The following is a 16,790-nucleotide window of genomic DNA, read 5'->3' on the forward strand; positions in this document are numbered from 1 at the left end:
TAGCCCTTGATTTGAAAATCTAAGAAATGTGTTCACAAGAGCAGAGTCTGAAGACAGAACTACTGACCAAATGAATTATCTAAGCGAGGAGATCAATACAATCTTTAAAACAAAGTTTGTTCACTTTGCAGAATAAATGTTAATTCATTATTTTTCCCCCCATAAAACAGAAACTACAGCAAGAAGATTTTTTGCGCAGTAACCATGAATTGGAAAGAATGGTAGATCCTAAATAGATGTTCATTTGGTTGGGATGGATGGATCAAGATGGTTCACTTGGAAAAAGGGTGCTATGACCAAGGACATTAAAAGATGGATATCAATCTCATGTTTGTAGGTAGCTCCAACTATAACTTTTATTCATGCTGAGCTAGGCTAATTATGTACTCCAGCTCTGTACTTATTAATACAGACCAACAACTTAACCCATTTTTTTTTTCAGAATAAACTGCAAGTCATGTTAAGAGCTGCGCTCCAGTTGTGGTTGGCCTACATTAGTATGCAGAGTGGAAGCAGGGGGGAACTTTGTCTCCTTCCAAATACATTTAAAAGCAAATGTTGTGTCTCCATTCTTTTTTTAATGTAACCAATAGAAGTGTAAAAATGAGAATACGTGGTTTTAGGGGGAGTTGTGTGCAAAAACATTTTTATCAGTGTCTGTCCTGCAGCTTCCAGGGGCCTCATTTATAAAAATGTATAAATGAGTAGATTTATACTTGATCATAGACAATTTCAGGCTTTTGTTTGATTCATAAAAGATGCTCAGCACAAGAACTTTTCTTAGGCAGGTTCTAAGAATCCCATTTGTAACTTGCGCTCCTGTGATCTATTAATCTTAAATCAACTAAAACTGAAGGCATCTGCCTTGTGATTTTTCACACTGAGCATCAAAACTGATCAAGTTTGTTTTATAATTGAGGCCCCATGTGTTTTGTCTTTATGTTCGATCGAATGGTTTGGTATACATTTGCCAGTACAGAGAGCTATACCAAAACCTGTGCTTCCTCAGTTTACCTGACAATCCCCTCTATAGCCAGGGACACTGCACAGAACTGTGCAGAGGGAAAAACTGTTCAAGAAATAGTTCCAAATGTCAATTACATCCCTGTCTGTGTACAGATTAAACAAATCAGATACAGCATGTAAAAAAGTTAGATTTAGAGGTAGTGGTTGGTGCATTTTGAGTACCGGAAAGAGCTAGGCCAGCTGTTTCCCTCTACTTCCAGTCATTATGCTAAAATTAGCTAAACATGCCCAACTCCAGCTCTGTATCCAACTTGCAGACATGAAAATCATATCAATCTTGAAGTCAGTGTTAGCCTATTTCCCTAAATATTGAACAATTCAAGCCATTCAAGAACAGCTTGTGAAAACAGCCCATGAACAAAGTAAATGTGTTTGGATGCATTGTGAAGTCACATATAACCGTGGACTGTTGCAACTAGTCATGCTACATCTTACAGGAAATTATTTCAGGTAATTAACCTAAATGTGGAAAAAAAAAATGCTCTGTTATTGATCAGAGCAGTTGACTAAAATGAACATTGAGCAAATGCTGGGGAAAATCGGACTGTGCTTTTGAATAAAATTAGCAAACATTTAAAAACATTGGTATGGTTTGCATTGTTCAGTTACCTTTGCATATTGAAGGGTTTAAAACATTCATTCCAATAAAAGAGTATGTCAAATGGAACACTAAAACAAATCTATGTACAACATATTGGACTCAGTGACAGTGAGCAGATTTACAACATTAGTACCACATTGATGCGATATAAAGGTGAAAGTTAATACAGGATCCAAGCACATTGGTTATGTTGAGGGTTCAGGGCTCCTACAACATTTTAAAAGTATACAGGGCATGAAAAACAAAACACCACAGTAACTATTAAATCACCTCTGAAAGCACTTCAAAGTAAAGAGAAATTTGATTTCAACAACATGTTAATAAAAAGGTATGAAAATGCCTTTCCGTGTTTTTATTTGGTCTCTGGGTTCACTTTGTTCTGTAGTAAATGATGTAGAAAATACAATCATGTGCATTTTTCTATCTACCTTAATCTATTCCTATATGGTTTAAAGATTTCCCACTGTCGCATCTCTTACTTCCACTAAAACATTTGGGATCTGTGATCCAGCCAACCCCCTTGCCATCATAACTACTTTGTCCTTATTTTAATCCATATTAACAGCAGTAACAGTGGTAAAAACACTGTTTCAATTTCAAAGTGCTGTGGAAGTGGTCCAATTGTCTAAATGTATTTGTCTAAATTTTGCACAGCATGGACAGCCCATTCTGTTGGAACACGTCAAACACACCAACCTGGTCAGTGGCCCAAGGCTTGTAAGTTTGATGCTGTGGGCACTTATATAGCATCACTTCTAGCACAGAACTATAAAGAGGTACAATAAAAAGTCAGACTGTGATTGAATGGGTCATACACTGAAATGCCGCACTTGCATAAGTAAGGTGAAGTAAGTTACAAGACTGAACGTATTTATTTCAAAGCATGATCTTTTTCTAAAACTAACAAAGTATTTTTCTGCGCCTTTATTTATCTAAACTTCAACTGTACGTCATTAATGCTGTCAATCCAGTAGTCATAATATTACAACTGGCAGCAAGCCTTTTAAGACTGACTGGATGTTGTGGTTTACATTTTATTGCTAACTTGACCGTTGAGCCCACATTTTCAAAGTCTACCTAGATTTTTCATAGTGCCCACTGTTGCTAACCTGATGAAGAGCCCTTCACATGCAAGACTGATACAAAAGGGGTAGATAAAGTGGCATAGCTTGACACTGAAAGTCATTAAGCTGCTGTATTTGATGAGTTGGGAGTGATAATCTGTTTGCATAATGTAGTAATACAGGGCTTGACATTATTGCCTGACTTGCTGGATAAGCAAGCTATCTAGATCTGGACCAGTCAACCACCATGTACATTTCCACAGCACTGTCATGCGATACCCATCACACCAATGATCATCCCAAATAGAAATACTAATTTCATTCATCAATTTTTATAAATTGATTCCACCTTGCTGTTAAACTGCTGTCAATAAAAAAAAATTACACTTTTTGCAAAAATGTGTCAAATCAAAAGTCAACCAATGGCTTAAAGGGGGTAATCATTTTATGTAAAAAATCTGTATCAGTGTTTCCCTGGTGGTCGCATGTCAAAGAAAATTGGAAATTTCTTGTTTGCTACACGGTCTTAATTTTAATACTTGCTTCTACCTGAAATGTTAGTAATATGTTTAACCTAGTGCTGAAAGGATTAGTTGAATAATTTATTAGTAGATATTCGAAAGAATTAATTTGAATTTCACAAGTAAAAATGTCAAACTGTTACTCATTACAGCTTCTGAATTGTGATTATTTGCTGCTTTTATTTGAACTATGTAATAATAATAATAATAATAATAATAATAATAATAATAATAATAATAAACCTGTCAGAGTATTGGAGTGACAGCCATTTTTAATTATAATCTCACAATCATTAATTATTTTGCAGTAATCGAGAAGTTAATTTGTGCAAATAATTGTTGGCTCCAGCTGTAGTTCTGCTATTGTTGATATGACTTTTTAATGACTTACAGGGTGTAATTAGTCATAACCTTCACAACTGAAATGATCAGCATTTTAAAGAATGTAGCCATTTCCCTACTTCAGCATTAAAAAAGGTTTGAAAGTGACTAGTAAATCTTGTTGAGCCTTGTAACAAAATTGTGATTTTCATACTAATTATTTCTTTGCACCATCATTTCTTTTTTTTTTTGGATGAACAAACATTGTAACCCAACAATTATTACAATATGAATGCAAATTCGTGGGATCTTTCAGATATATCAGTACATTTTGATTCAAATGATGATTCACAACATGAACAGAAGCAATAATAAAATAAGATTTTGGACTGAAACTGCATAGGGTGTAAAATGGGATGATCTTTATTTCTCAAGTTATGACAAACAGTCACGACAGCATCCCTGTTTAACTGATACATGATTTCTGCAAAAGTATTTTTATAAAACTGTCTTGGCAGACTAAAGAGATTGCCGTGAAAAATCTCCCCTCTAGTTATGACAAATCCATGCTACAGGTTGACAAAATCCTGACAAGGAAACTGTAAACTAATCTGGACAATAGAATAGTGTAAAATGGTTTCCCATTCAATTAAAACATCATACAAAAAGGAATAATTTGGACCAGAACATGTTTTCATCACGCAAGCGCAAAACAATTCAAATTTGTTTACAAGTTTTTAGTTAGGCTATATAAATAGTTACCTGTCCTCATGTCCAGGATAATAAAAGAATATACAAAAGTCCCTTAAACTAGGCCTATGCTGTTTTGAAATTTATTAACAAAAAATGACAAACCAGATTTATATGAAATCACCTGAGTAATTTAAACCAACTCTGCATACAACTGTAGCTGATTTTGTCCCCTTTCTGTAAGCTACTCCTCAAAACAACTCCTAATTTCAGTGTACCATTTTCACAGTTCAATGTGACCTGTGTGTGCATTATATAAATCAGTACATAATGTATGCACCTTTGAAAAGATAAACTATGATTCACTTTAGAATATGTATTTACAGGAACAGAACTTGAACAAATGTATAGCGAACATCATTGAAAAATATACAACTTCAACCATTTGTTCCACCTCAAAAAGGACAGAAATCAACGCATTTATAGATGATGGAAAACTCTAGAACAGTTTATTCCAATCTCTAGTTGCCTCCATGAGGTGCCTCTGGCCGTGACCGATCCAATCTTCTTGGTTCCTGAAGAGCCGACCACAAAACCAGCAGTCAAACACGACAGGTTCTTGTCTACAATCTGATGTAGTTTCCACTACTTCGTACTTTTTTTTGCTTTTTTTTCTCAACTTCAGTTTCAGAAGGAATCGCTCTCGGACAGAACTCCGAACTGGCCGAGGCCTTGGATCATCGCCATGAGACAATGCACCTTTGGTCAAGTAATTCTTCCCTGGAGCACCAAGTTCAGAGAGTGCTTGGACTGTTTTCTCAGACAGAGAGACCTTGGTAACAGCACCATTGTACCTGTTAACTACTTTCATGATATTGACAACCTCAGGAATGTCAGCATCTGGATGATTGAGCACCACAACAGGTTGATATCTACGAGGGCATTTGACCTGCTGTAGAGAACTGAATGGGGCAAGTCTTAATGTCCTTTCAACTTCTTTGGCTACAGGCTTCCATAACACAGCAGTCGCTTTCTCAGTCAGTACTTTATTTGTGAGTCTTCGAGCTTTATTTACTGTCGTTGGAAGCTCATCAAACAATGGTTTCCTGCGCCTTTTCCTTTGGCTTGGAGGCCGAATTGGCCTTGGGGCCAATCCTAGCCTAGGTTTCTCAGCTTCACATGGTGGTACCTTTACATTCATCTGAGAGGGTGACAAACAAGACTCCTTGACATCTTTTTGTGTGGAATTTTGTATAGTGATCAATTTCTTTACTCCATTGGAGGTATTTGCATTAGTTTTGTTTGATGACACCAGAAAACACTGGGTCTGAGGTCTAGTGGCCAAAAACAAAGGTTGACTGCTGGAGGTGGGAGCTCCACTTGAAAGAAGGCTACCGGAAGGAGTGACAATTTTAAATATGACCTTGTTTCCAGTAGTGTCATTGGTTTGGCTGCACTGAGTACCAGCCTTTGCATCTTGGTTGTTCAATAGTAGGCCTGATTTGGGTGGAGAAATGTATCGCAGCAAAAATGCCTGCCTACCAGTCTGCAGAGCGCTGGGTTTGTCTGCAGAGCTCATAGGCATGGCCAGAACTGGACGTGAGTTCAGTGGTAGTTGTGTACTTGCCAGTCTGAGACCAGGCGTACTGGGGGTCTGTACAAAAGGAACAGACCTCTGTACTAAGTAACACGTTGGCTGGGTCTTTGCTGTTTTGTCCGTAGGCGTATTATGTGGTGTGCTTGAAAAGAGCACAGGACCCTTAAAACCTGGGCGGTTGATAAGGTAGTGATTTGAGCTGGTGCCAACACCGGGTTGAACAGCAGAGAGGAGTGTTGTCGCTTTTTCAGCAGCTCCTGTCTTTGGTGTTGAGCCACCTGTCCTGCTTTTTGGAGTACAGGGTACACTACTAGGGTTACTTGATCTTTCTAACCCTGGCTTCATGTAAGAAACATTGATCTGAGGACTTGAAGTGTTGGTTATCAGTTTGAAACCTGGAGTGGCCTTGACCTGCACTGGCATGGCAAATCGATTCTCAGTGGTCCGGAGGAGCACAGGCTGCTTACCCTCTGGCAATTGAAGAATTCGCAGAGTGGTTTTTGTTTGTTTTAAAGAATCATTGTTTGCGCTTGAAGAACCAACCCTTTCCTTGTTCAGTTGTTGGGTAATGATTGCATCTGAATGTTCCTCGACAAAACTCCCCAAAGAAGTTGAACTACTCTTTGCTTCTGACTGCTTTTTGGATATTGGAATATTCTCTTCCTCAATTTTGATAATATTAAAGTCTTTGAGCACTGACTCAGGATTGTCATCCTCAGTGGGAAGATCATCAGTTATGCACTCATTAACCTCAATATGATCTGACATAGCTGGCATTTTCATTAGGCCCTCTCGATTCTTTTCTTGAGTAAACACATCTCCATTGTTACTTTCTGTGAATGGTTCTGGAGACTCTGCTAATGTCAAGCTAAACTGTGACGATTCGCCAATACTTCCTTTGTATGGTGAATGTTCATACATATGGTCAAAGTTATGTGTCGTGTTAGGTGAAGTGCTGAATGTTTCCTTGGAATAATTGTGAAAAGTAAATACTTCTTGGTTTGGTGAACTTTGAGTGCAGATTTTTGAGCCAGAAGTGGGTGGGGATGATTCTAATGGTGGTACTGGATTTGTCAAAGGCTTTTGGTGGCCATTTTCATGGTTATGCTCAGTTCTAACCCCATCGGGGCTGTCCTTTTCTAGTGTACTCTGAGAAGACTGGTCATCATTGCCTAGGGTTTTAGAAGAGCAGTTCACTTTGTGTTCATCAGTGAGTTTTTCTGTTGCTCCATCAAACATGGATAACTCATCTGCAGCCCCACAATTTTCAACAGTCTTTTTTGAGATTTGTATGGAAAGCAATGTTTCCTGAGCTACTTTTGGAGGTGAAGATAAACCAGTCACCTTACCAGCACACACTGTTGAAGTTTTTATGATTTTAGGATCACTTAGGCTTGTTGCATCAGAATTAAATGTTGCAGTGACTGAGTTACTATCAAACTTGCCTCTCTCTGAGCAGGTCATTTGACTTGGGTGAATTTGGTCGCCCAAATTATCAAACTCATTTGCCATGGGACATAACGTATCTGTACAAGTTGAAGCCCTGTTAACTAATGGATTAGTTTCTCCCCCAACATCATTGCTATGTGGGCTAGAATCAAGGTTACAGACAGAAGTTTCTTCCTCCTCAGTCTTCACTTTTACTGCCATAATATCATCTTCATCCACCTGTATGCACGATTCGCTTCTTGGTGAAAGAGCTGAGGAGCCCAGATCTTCAACAGAGTAATGGTTCTGAGCAGGTGAGTCTTGCTTTGTTGTTGGTATCACTTTGAGAACTAAATGTTTTTTGCCATCAACCATTTTGAATCCCATCACTTTGGTAGTACAGTTGGGGGGTAGAGAGATTTTGTTCTTAACCATCAGAACAGTCAGTCCATTAGGATTGGTCTGACTTGCACCATCAGAACTTGGAGAGCTGTCACATTCCTGTAACATTACTGGCATCAGCTGCTCTGTGTTGTGAGAGCCTTTGCTCCAATTTTTGTCTTTTTTTGCTGCAGTCCCATCCACAACATGATGGGCCTCCTCAAAGGATATCTCTGGTTTGATTAGCCTGCCATTTTGGTTTGGTAAACTCCCAGAAAGACAGTTCAGTTTTGTTATCCTCTGAGCTTCCTGTGCTTCAGAACTCTTTTTTAGCAAAAGTTTTAATGTTGCAGATGCAGATGAATTTGATGAAGTGCCGCTGTCTTCCATGGCCTTCCGTACATTCCTTCTCTCAGCCTCCTCTTTGTGAACAGCTGCCATGTGTTTTTTAAGGTACTCATTTCTTGCTGCACCATATCCACATATCTGACATGTAAAGGGAAATGTACCCAAATGAGCTTTCATATGCTTCTGGTTATCCTCTTCGTTCAAGCTGATATGTTTGCATTTTGAACATTTCCAGTGACTCTCATTATGATGATGGATGTGCTGTACAAATGTACCTGCATCCACAGTTGTAAATTCACACCAGTCACAATTAAACTGTCCATTTAGACTGTGACACATGATGTAGTGTCTGGTCAGCAAAAGCAGGGAGTACTGAACGTCATCATTGCAGAGCTCACATGTAACTAAAGTATTCCTGTGCTCAATCCGATGGCGTTGAAGAGCAGGAAACTCATTTGTGACAAAACCACACAGGTCACAAGGGTATGTAGGAAGGGTTCCTTTATGGGCTGCTCGAAAATGTTTGAGGAGGTCATTGGGGCTATATGTGGAATTGTCTTTACACACTGAGCATCCAAAGCTCAGAATCTTTCCAGAGAAAACAGCCCCTTGCTGAATTTTACAATGGGCTTTATTGAAAGAGAGTTTATCTTTCTTGGCTGAACTCCCATGTTCCTTAATGGAAGATTCTTCGTTATTGAAGAGTGAGCCATCTGTCACTTCTCTTAAATGCTTATATACAAAGTCTTTTACCTTTTCTTTTTCATCCCCTTTTACTGATATGTTGCAGTTTTTGACAGAATCATGAGGTAATGTGAGGTCTTCTTCCATAGTTGTAAATCTGCAGATATATCTGTAAGATAAGACATCCGATATGTTAATCAGCAAAACAGGTAAAATGATCCTACTATTCTAAATGCATTTAAGAATAGTAAAAGATATTAGGTTTTTATCATAGCAAACACTATTTGCTTTGTAAAGACATAGTGAAGTCACACATCCTATCTGGTGTAATCTGTAGAGTAAAATGTGTTTCTGAAAACATTTTAGGCAAGAAATAGGCTACGCAGTTTACAGAATTTTGATTCATATTTGACAATGGATTTAATAAGGGAAAACTGGATAAAGTGACAGGGGTGAAGCCTTGTCCCTTCCTGTGAAAGCTGCTCAGTGACACACAAAGACATACAGTTCAACTTCCTCAGTATGAAAATAATCTTGATCTTCTGCATAGTTTCTGAATTGTGCAGCCTGTAGAGCATGGACACTAGAAACTTCCACTGGCCAAGCAGCAAACTTCAAGTTGAGCCCTTTGCTTATTTAAATGGAAATACATTAAAACATCAGGACAGGACACATATTGGGGGGCCAGCTCGTCATGAAATCTTGTTTACGATGCCAGGGCTCTAGTACAATATCCACTTAGTAAATTGTTAATGTTACACCAACACATGGCAGTATCTGTTGAGCAGGGACCTTAATTATGGCTGGATTGAACAAATGGGTAACTTCGGCTGTAATTAGTTGAGTAGGAAGCTCCAGAGAATTTAATGAGATAATTAAAACAAAAAAACAGTATTACCAAATGTGCAATTTCAACCCACCAACCACCTGTTAAGAATTTGTGGTGAAATTAACAATACGTCATTACCTGTGCTCCTTTAGGATAAACTCAGATGTAGGTGCATGTCGTGTCTGAGGACAAATGGTTTGTAGTGTGGTCACGGTGCCTGCAAGACAGAGGCATAAAATTCACATCACAATTTAACTTTGTTTAAATAACATTAACCGTGTGTGTGATTTAAATAAGGAAAATTGTGTTTGGAAAAATGCAGTTTTGGACAATATGTATCAATACTGACATAGGGATGTGCATCTTCAACACTGAGGCGATACGATACGCATCTCAATACACTGCCAACGATACGATACATTAAAGATTCATATGACAACACAGATAAGAAACGATACAATTCTCCCACCTACTGCGATACAGTACAATTTGGTTTAACACAATGCAATACAGTGCAAAGCGATGCAGAAGAATATTGTACAATGGAATACAAAGCGGTGGGGATAGTTCATGTTCATTTCTACAGTGTGCTTCACACTTAACTAAAACTAAACTCTCTTAAACTCTCTTAACAAAACTCTAAGAAGTGGTGCTGCTGAATGAATGCAAAACTTGTACAGACTGACACACATGTTGTCGCTGCCCACGACTTGTTTGAAATGGGTCCATAGCTCCGACTTTCCTCCAAACTAGCTCAAAGTTAATTCTCGTGTTTTTATTTTCTTCTTTACATCTTTAAGCTCCATGTTGCACTTAAGCTGCACAATCAGTGATGCCGGTAACATTACTCTAATCTGACCACTACGAGTAATCTAACCGTTAATATTTCCAAACCAGTAATCAGATTAAAGTACTAATTCAAGTCACTGTGCGCTACTATTATTTTTGTCGTTTTCCTTAGTAAAAATATATATTTTGGCTTTCTTCTTGCCTCTTGGGGAGTGATATGATGTATGCCACAAGTCACGTTTTCAGCACGAGGAAAACTCACATGCACACCACACAGCGACACAAACACTAACAATGTGTTAGCAGCAGCACCTCCGCTGGTGCTAATCACTGGAGCTGAAGGAGACCTCTCTGTCACATTAACGCCATGTTGAGGCTTCGGATGAGAGCTTAGATTGGTTGTGCTCCCTGTGTGTTTAATCGCGGGACAGCGCATTTTACAAATCGCATTTCTCCAGCTGACCATCTCTTTTATAAAAGCCGAAGTGTCCCCAAACACCAGACTTGTAAGTGACCGGCGAGTCTATCTCTTCTTCATCCATGCTTACTTTCTCTCTGACCGGCTCTGATTTCAAGCCTGCCGTTTGGTGCTCTGCTCCCCCTGCCTCCAACTCATGTGAGACGAGACTCTGGCTGAATTGGCCGATGGCGGCCGTGGTGATAAGAGTGGGAACAAGCACTTGGTCCTACTTCTAAATTAGTTCATTATAAGTATAAATACGAGTCGGTTTTTATCAATGCAGAGATTTTATACACGATACATCTCAAGTTCATCCGGATTTTTTTAACCGATGCACACTTGTCATCGATGTAACCACATCGTAAATGTTCATACGGATGTACCAATACGAATCGGTGAATCTTACCATCCCTATACTGACACGCAACTATTATTGGTCTCATATTATCATTCAATTTCAGGAAAACAATAAACTTCCCTATTTACAGAAGCCAGACAACACTGGCTCTGCTGAGCATAATCTCACATGAACTGCAGTTCAAAAGGTGCTGATGAGTTACATATTGTTCACATACATTATACTAGATGGACATCAAATACTTTTTTGTGACCCATTTCACATTTATATATCTCCAGTAGCAGACTTCAGATTTTACTACAGAAAACATGTGCAAACAAAATGTCCTTTTGACTCTAAAATCAAACTTCGACATACACTTTACAGCAAAGAAGGGATCGTGGCTATTAAAGCAGCTCTAACAATCACAATATAAAACATCTTGTGGAATCATTGACCATAGCAGCATTATGCAGCTGTCTTTTTTGGGAGTTCCCTCTTATATTTGTCTAAGTGAAACTTAACTTCAAACCCCAGACATTCAGTAAGAAACTACAAAATAACAGATCAGACAACACAGGCCCATTTCACACAGAGAATCCACATTATCACCACAGCTAAAACTGACCGAATCTCTGCGTAAAGCCTCACCTGTGTGTAAATTTGTACGCTTCATGTGCTGCGGAACGGTACACATCATGACGCTGACATCCGTGTTTTTTTTTTTTTTTAACCCGTTTCCTCTGGGGTCCACCTGTTAATCCAATCATGTATCTGCCGACTGCAAGTTGCAGATGCAGTTCCAATCTGTTGTGATAGAGATCATGACCCACCATGCACTGTGGAAAGTGACACAGTTAAGATTTTTGCCATAAATTACATAATTATATAATCACCATCAGTAAATAGCAGACCCTGTCTGGCTCTCTCACTCGCAGCGAGGGATGCTTTTTTGTGGGGGAAAGCCAATCAACTGAGGAAGCTGTTGGGCTCTGCTGACGGGGTGACAAAGAGCCGGTAGGACAGACAGGATGACAGACACTTTTCCACATAACTGAAGTTTTTTTTTTCCTCACACAAGTTGCCAAAGACATTACCAGTCACCACATTACTGTTGTTTGGTCCTGTAACGTTACTTTGTGGGTTGAAGTGTGGGACAGTTCTCTTTTTTTGATGACTGAAAGATCTGTTTAACTGTCGGATTGAACACCATCAGATCGACACTACCCTGATCTGCACCTTTTACACACACACACACACACACACACACACACACACACACACACACACACACACACACACACACACACGGGTAAGGATATAAAAGAATAAACATAGTGTCTGTTAGTTCACAAGGAACCTTTAAATTCATTTTACAATATAAAGGTAAAAACGGAACACCTTGAGTACAATCTGCTGGTGGAATGGCGATGGAGGCTAAAATAATCTTAAAACATATAAAGGGGAATAATCTCCCAATAATATTGCAAGCTGCTGATTAAAAGTACGTCAGTTCCAATCAGAAATAACACATCTGCTGAATACAGCACCTCCAGTGTGTGAAATCAATTGCTTTCATCTTTTTCATGTCACTGAAAATTGAATATCTCTGTGGCCTCTTTTACTGGTCAGAAAAATTTGGGGTTATGTATTGTATTTTATTCTCATGCCTACGCGATTATTTAAACCATTATGGAAACCACCTTTGTTGTATTTTTGTCTGCCTTCATTCTGTGTGCGCATGTGTGTGTATTGCATAAACAAAGATACACACAGTTGCAAACAAAATTATTCAACCCCCACTGTAAATTAGGTTTACTAACAATATCTACAAACTAGCAGCTGTTTGCAATGAACAAATCAAACAAGAACAATTCAAATAACACAACTAATATCACAAGTGGTTTCTCCAAATTCAACACAAAATGGCACTTTTGATGACTACTGTAGTCTCAAAATTATTCAACCCATTCATGACAAGCATCTTGAGCACCCTTTTGCTGTTATGACCTGCTGCAAACGTGATGCTTAGCCAGACACCAGCTTCTGGCAGCGTTCCTGAGGCATCTTAGCCCATTCATCATGGGCAAAGGCCATCAGTTCACTTATATTCTTGGGTTTACTTGGTACAACCACTTTTTTCAAATCCCACCAGAGATGTTCAGTGGGGTTCAAGTCAGGCGACTGTGATGGCCACTCTATTAGCTTCCAGGACTTCTTCTGAAACCAAGCCTTGGTGGACTTTGAGGTATGCTTGGGATCACTGTCCTGTTGGAAAGTCAAATGACACCCAAGCTCCTCACAGAGGGCATGACATTTTCTCACAGTATTTCCTGATACCTGATTGAATCCAATCCGCTGCAGGTTTCCAATGCATGAGGAAGTGAAGCAGCCCCAGAGCATGACTGAGCCACTGCCATGCTTCAGTGTAGGCAGGGTGTTCTTTTCAGCATATGCTTCATTCATCTTCCTCCAGGCATACCGCTGATCCATATGCCCAAAAAGTTCCAGTTTTGTTTCATTGTCCACAGAACAGAATCTCAAATGTAGTTTTTAGCAAATTGGAGCTGACTTTTCTTGTGTTTTTGGGTCAGTAGTGGTGTAAATACACAAACAACTAAAAAACATTATTATATAATGTTAAATTATTGATTGGCTTTTCACAGATAGCCAAATCAGTTCAGGCTTCTTTGCACCATTCAGATTTAAAGCCTGTTATTTGCTTTATGTATTAGTAATTTCAGAGCATATACAGGAAGCCCCCCTGTACAAAAAAAAAATCACTTAAAAGGTGAGAAAGGCTATTCTGCGACAGAAATGTGAAAACTAAAACCAGTGCCTTTAGCATTATAATTGATTTAATGACAGAACTAATGCATTAGAATATGTGGAACTGAAATAATAAGTGCATTTTAGAATCAATCAGCAAAAAAAAAAAATTGCTAATCAATTTCTAATTTAAGTCCTTATTTTCTACAAAGCTTTCCCATGCTGAAGCTTCTTAAGTGTGAGGGTTGGCTGCTGTACTTGATCAAAAATGCGCTCGCTGTGCACAGAAAGTAGATGTCTCTGTCTTTGATCGGGCCAGGATCTCGTAACACTATTAGCGGTAATTAGCTACCAAGACGATTTCACAGAAATCATTTCAAACCACAGGGAATTAACGTGAAATAAGATTTATTACATTTTTTACTTGTTATCTTTTTTTCAAGGCATTGTTTTTCACTGGCCCCACCGGGCCAGTGCTTGGAGCATTCTGGTGGCCCTGACAGTTTTAAAAGTACATCCGGGCCACTGGGCCATTTATATTGTCGACCCCTGATCATCCTCAGACCTTGAAGATGACATGTTATCAAAAGGCTTCACCTCCATTATACCTGGTGGGGGTGGTGGTGCTGTCTATTTTGATGCTTCGCCAGAAAACAGGAAGTCCTTATAACTTCAAGATACAATTTCCAATCAACACCAAACTGCTACCACATGGACAGGGTGTCGCCCTGATTTAGATGACATTTACTGCTTGTTTTCTCAACACCATACACTACAACATGATATTTAAGTAACAGGTGAGCACGCCATCTGACGGTGCCACAGCCCTACGTGCGTGGAGCAAGGCTTGTTCATCACTGCTTGCAGCTTTAATTTTCTTCTATTTCTTTTTCCTTTTCTTCCGCACTTTAACTGCAGTTTTCGGAATATATGCCACATATATATGCCACATCTGGCAAAAAATTAATAATTCAGCATCATTGGGTGTGGCCGGTGGACTGTGCCCCCTAATATAACACCCCGCCTCCTACATGCACATACATGAACAAAATTCAGTATGCATCATTTATATGACATTTAATGGTTGTTTTCTACCCATCATACACTACAACATGACATGCAAGTAACAGGTGAGCGGACATTTGATGGCGCCGCAGCCCAACGTGTGCGGAGCGAGGGCCTGTTCATCACTGTTTGCAGCTTTAATTATTCTTATCATCATCATCATCATCATCATCATCATCATCATCATCATTATTATCTGGCATTTTAGAGACCAAATGATTCATTTTTGATTCAGGAAATATAATGGAAATTTACAGATATTAGATATAAGTAGTCATTTATGTAGTATTGATTTCAGGTTTTTTTAACCCCACAGAGTGACTGTTACTAAATAAAAGACCATAAATTCCATTGAACAGAGAATGTCACAGTAAGCGAGGCTGTATTGAGATCACCAACAGTCAACACTGAAGGTGATTTCCCTGACATGTCCAGTGTTCCATAGGTAGCCTACCTGACAACCATGCAGGCAACTAGGCAGAATTGCATGAAAAATGCAACAGGGTCTGCTCTTTAACCACAAAGGGTTAATTGCAGGTATTGCAATACCTCATCTTTTTAACATCACATCACAAGTATGTAACATCAGGAGCAGACCTGCAACTACCTACCTCTCTGTCAGCTGTCAACACTGTGGATCAGGAAGCCATGTTGGGGAAAAAAAATGGCTGCCATAATTCGATGACTTATCTGCAGCACTAGCAGCTTCAGTCTAACAAAACTTAATTTCTGCTAACATCACCTTGACATATATCAAGGCTGACTTCAGTCATTAATATCCATAACACACTTGAAAACACAAAGAAAATTACACCACTCAAATCAAATTCAACTATACAAGAAAGCCTACATGGCTTTTATTGTTACTAATAAAACTGCATGAAACAAACTAATAGTGTAATAAAGCTGACAAGGACATTAGTGAACACCTGCAACGTAGACAGGTAGGCTAGCCCAGGCCCACGGCATCTAAATGGGATACATATTAAGCTTGGACCTGAGAGGAAAAGTTGCATCGTTTCATACACACTGCAATTACACTCAGGCTCAGTACCACAACACGGGGACAAGTACAACATGTTGCAAAAATGTGAATCTCAGCCACAACATCACAACTCCGACATCTCAATTTCATTTCATTTTACTTTTTCGAGTGACTTGCTCCATAGTCGCTTAAGTTTAGGAAACGCGAGGGAACGCTGCATTAGTGGGAGAATTAAAGGCTGTAGACAGACAGCAACAAAGGACCCAAGACTGCACGCTGTGATATCATATCGCACTGTGGCAGTGTACGTCTCGATACGTGGAAAATGTATGAGCCACTTCGCGACAATGTTAAGTGTCTGTTGAGTTTAATAACCAGTTATTTTACACCAAAATAAAGCCCCCACCCACGCGAAGATATACAAAGTTACGGAAAATCAGTTATTGCTTACTATGAACTCGATGGAAGTTCGGGCGGCGTCACGTCAACGTCCGACATCATAAAAAAGGATGTTTGGGTAGAAAACACACACAGCAGAAACATTTCCTTTCCTCCTCTCCTCTCTATGGAACCACAGCGACGGCGGCCATGACAGTCCATCCGGGTATTGCTGTGCTCTTGACAGTCATGTAGAAGCGGATGAATATGTATTGCCCCTCAAATACCGAAGTAGTGCCGTGAAGGGCATGTTTCGTAAAAAACCACACATTTAAAGCAAATTTCACTTAAGTGGATTTATATTCTATTTTACGAAACGTCCTTAAGAACCTGACGGTTTTTCGCAGCATGAAGCTTACGTCATTCGTTGCCTGTGTGTGTGTGTGAGTGTGTGTGAGTGTGTGTGTAGGCTACTAGGTGGAAGAAGAAGCAATGAGCAGCAATGGCGGATATACGC

The 16,790-nt window shown here is 39.3% G+C and overlaps 1 protein-coding gene across 1 annotated transcript; it reads right to left on the reverse strand.

The window, feature by feature from the left end:
* Window positions 1-600: 600 nt before the first annotated feature.
* si:ch211-214e3.5 (zinc finger protein 518A) lies at window positions 601-16,743 on the reverse strand. Its single transcript, XM_037081519.1, has 3 exons — window positions 16,347-16,743; window positions 9,629-9,707; window positions 601-8,830 (listed from the first exon to the last, which is right to left on the reverse strand). The coding sequence occupies exon 3, from the start codon at window positions 8,806-8,808 to the stop codon at window positions 4,723-4,725; it is 4,086 nt and encodes a 1,361-aa protein (XP_036937414.1). The 5' UTR covers window positions 8,809-8,830; window positions 9,629-9,707; window positions 16,347-16,743; the 3' UTR covers window positions 601-4,722.
* Between the last annotated feature and the right edge of the window lie 47 nt (window positions 16,744-16,790).

The sequence above is a fragment of the Acanthopagrus latus genome, chromosome 20 (genome assembly GCF_904848185.1).
Source record: "Acanthopagrus latus isolate v.2019 chromosome 20, fAcaLat1.1, whole genome shotgun sequence".
Taxonomy (NCBI): domain Eukaryota; kingdom Metazoa; phylum Chordata; class Actinopteri; order Spariformes; family Sparidae; genus Acanthopagrus; species Acanthopagrus latus.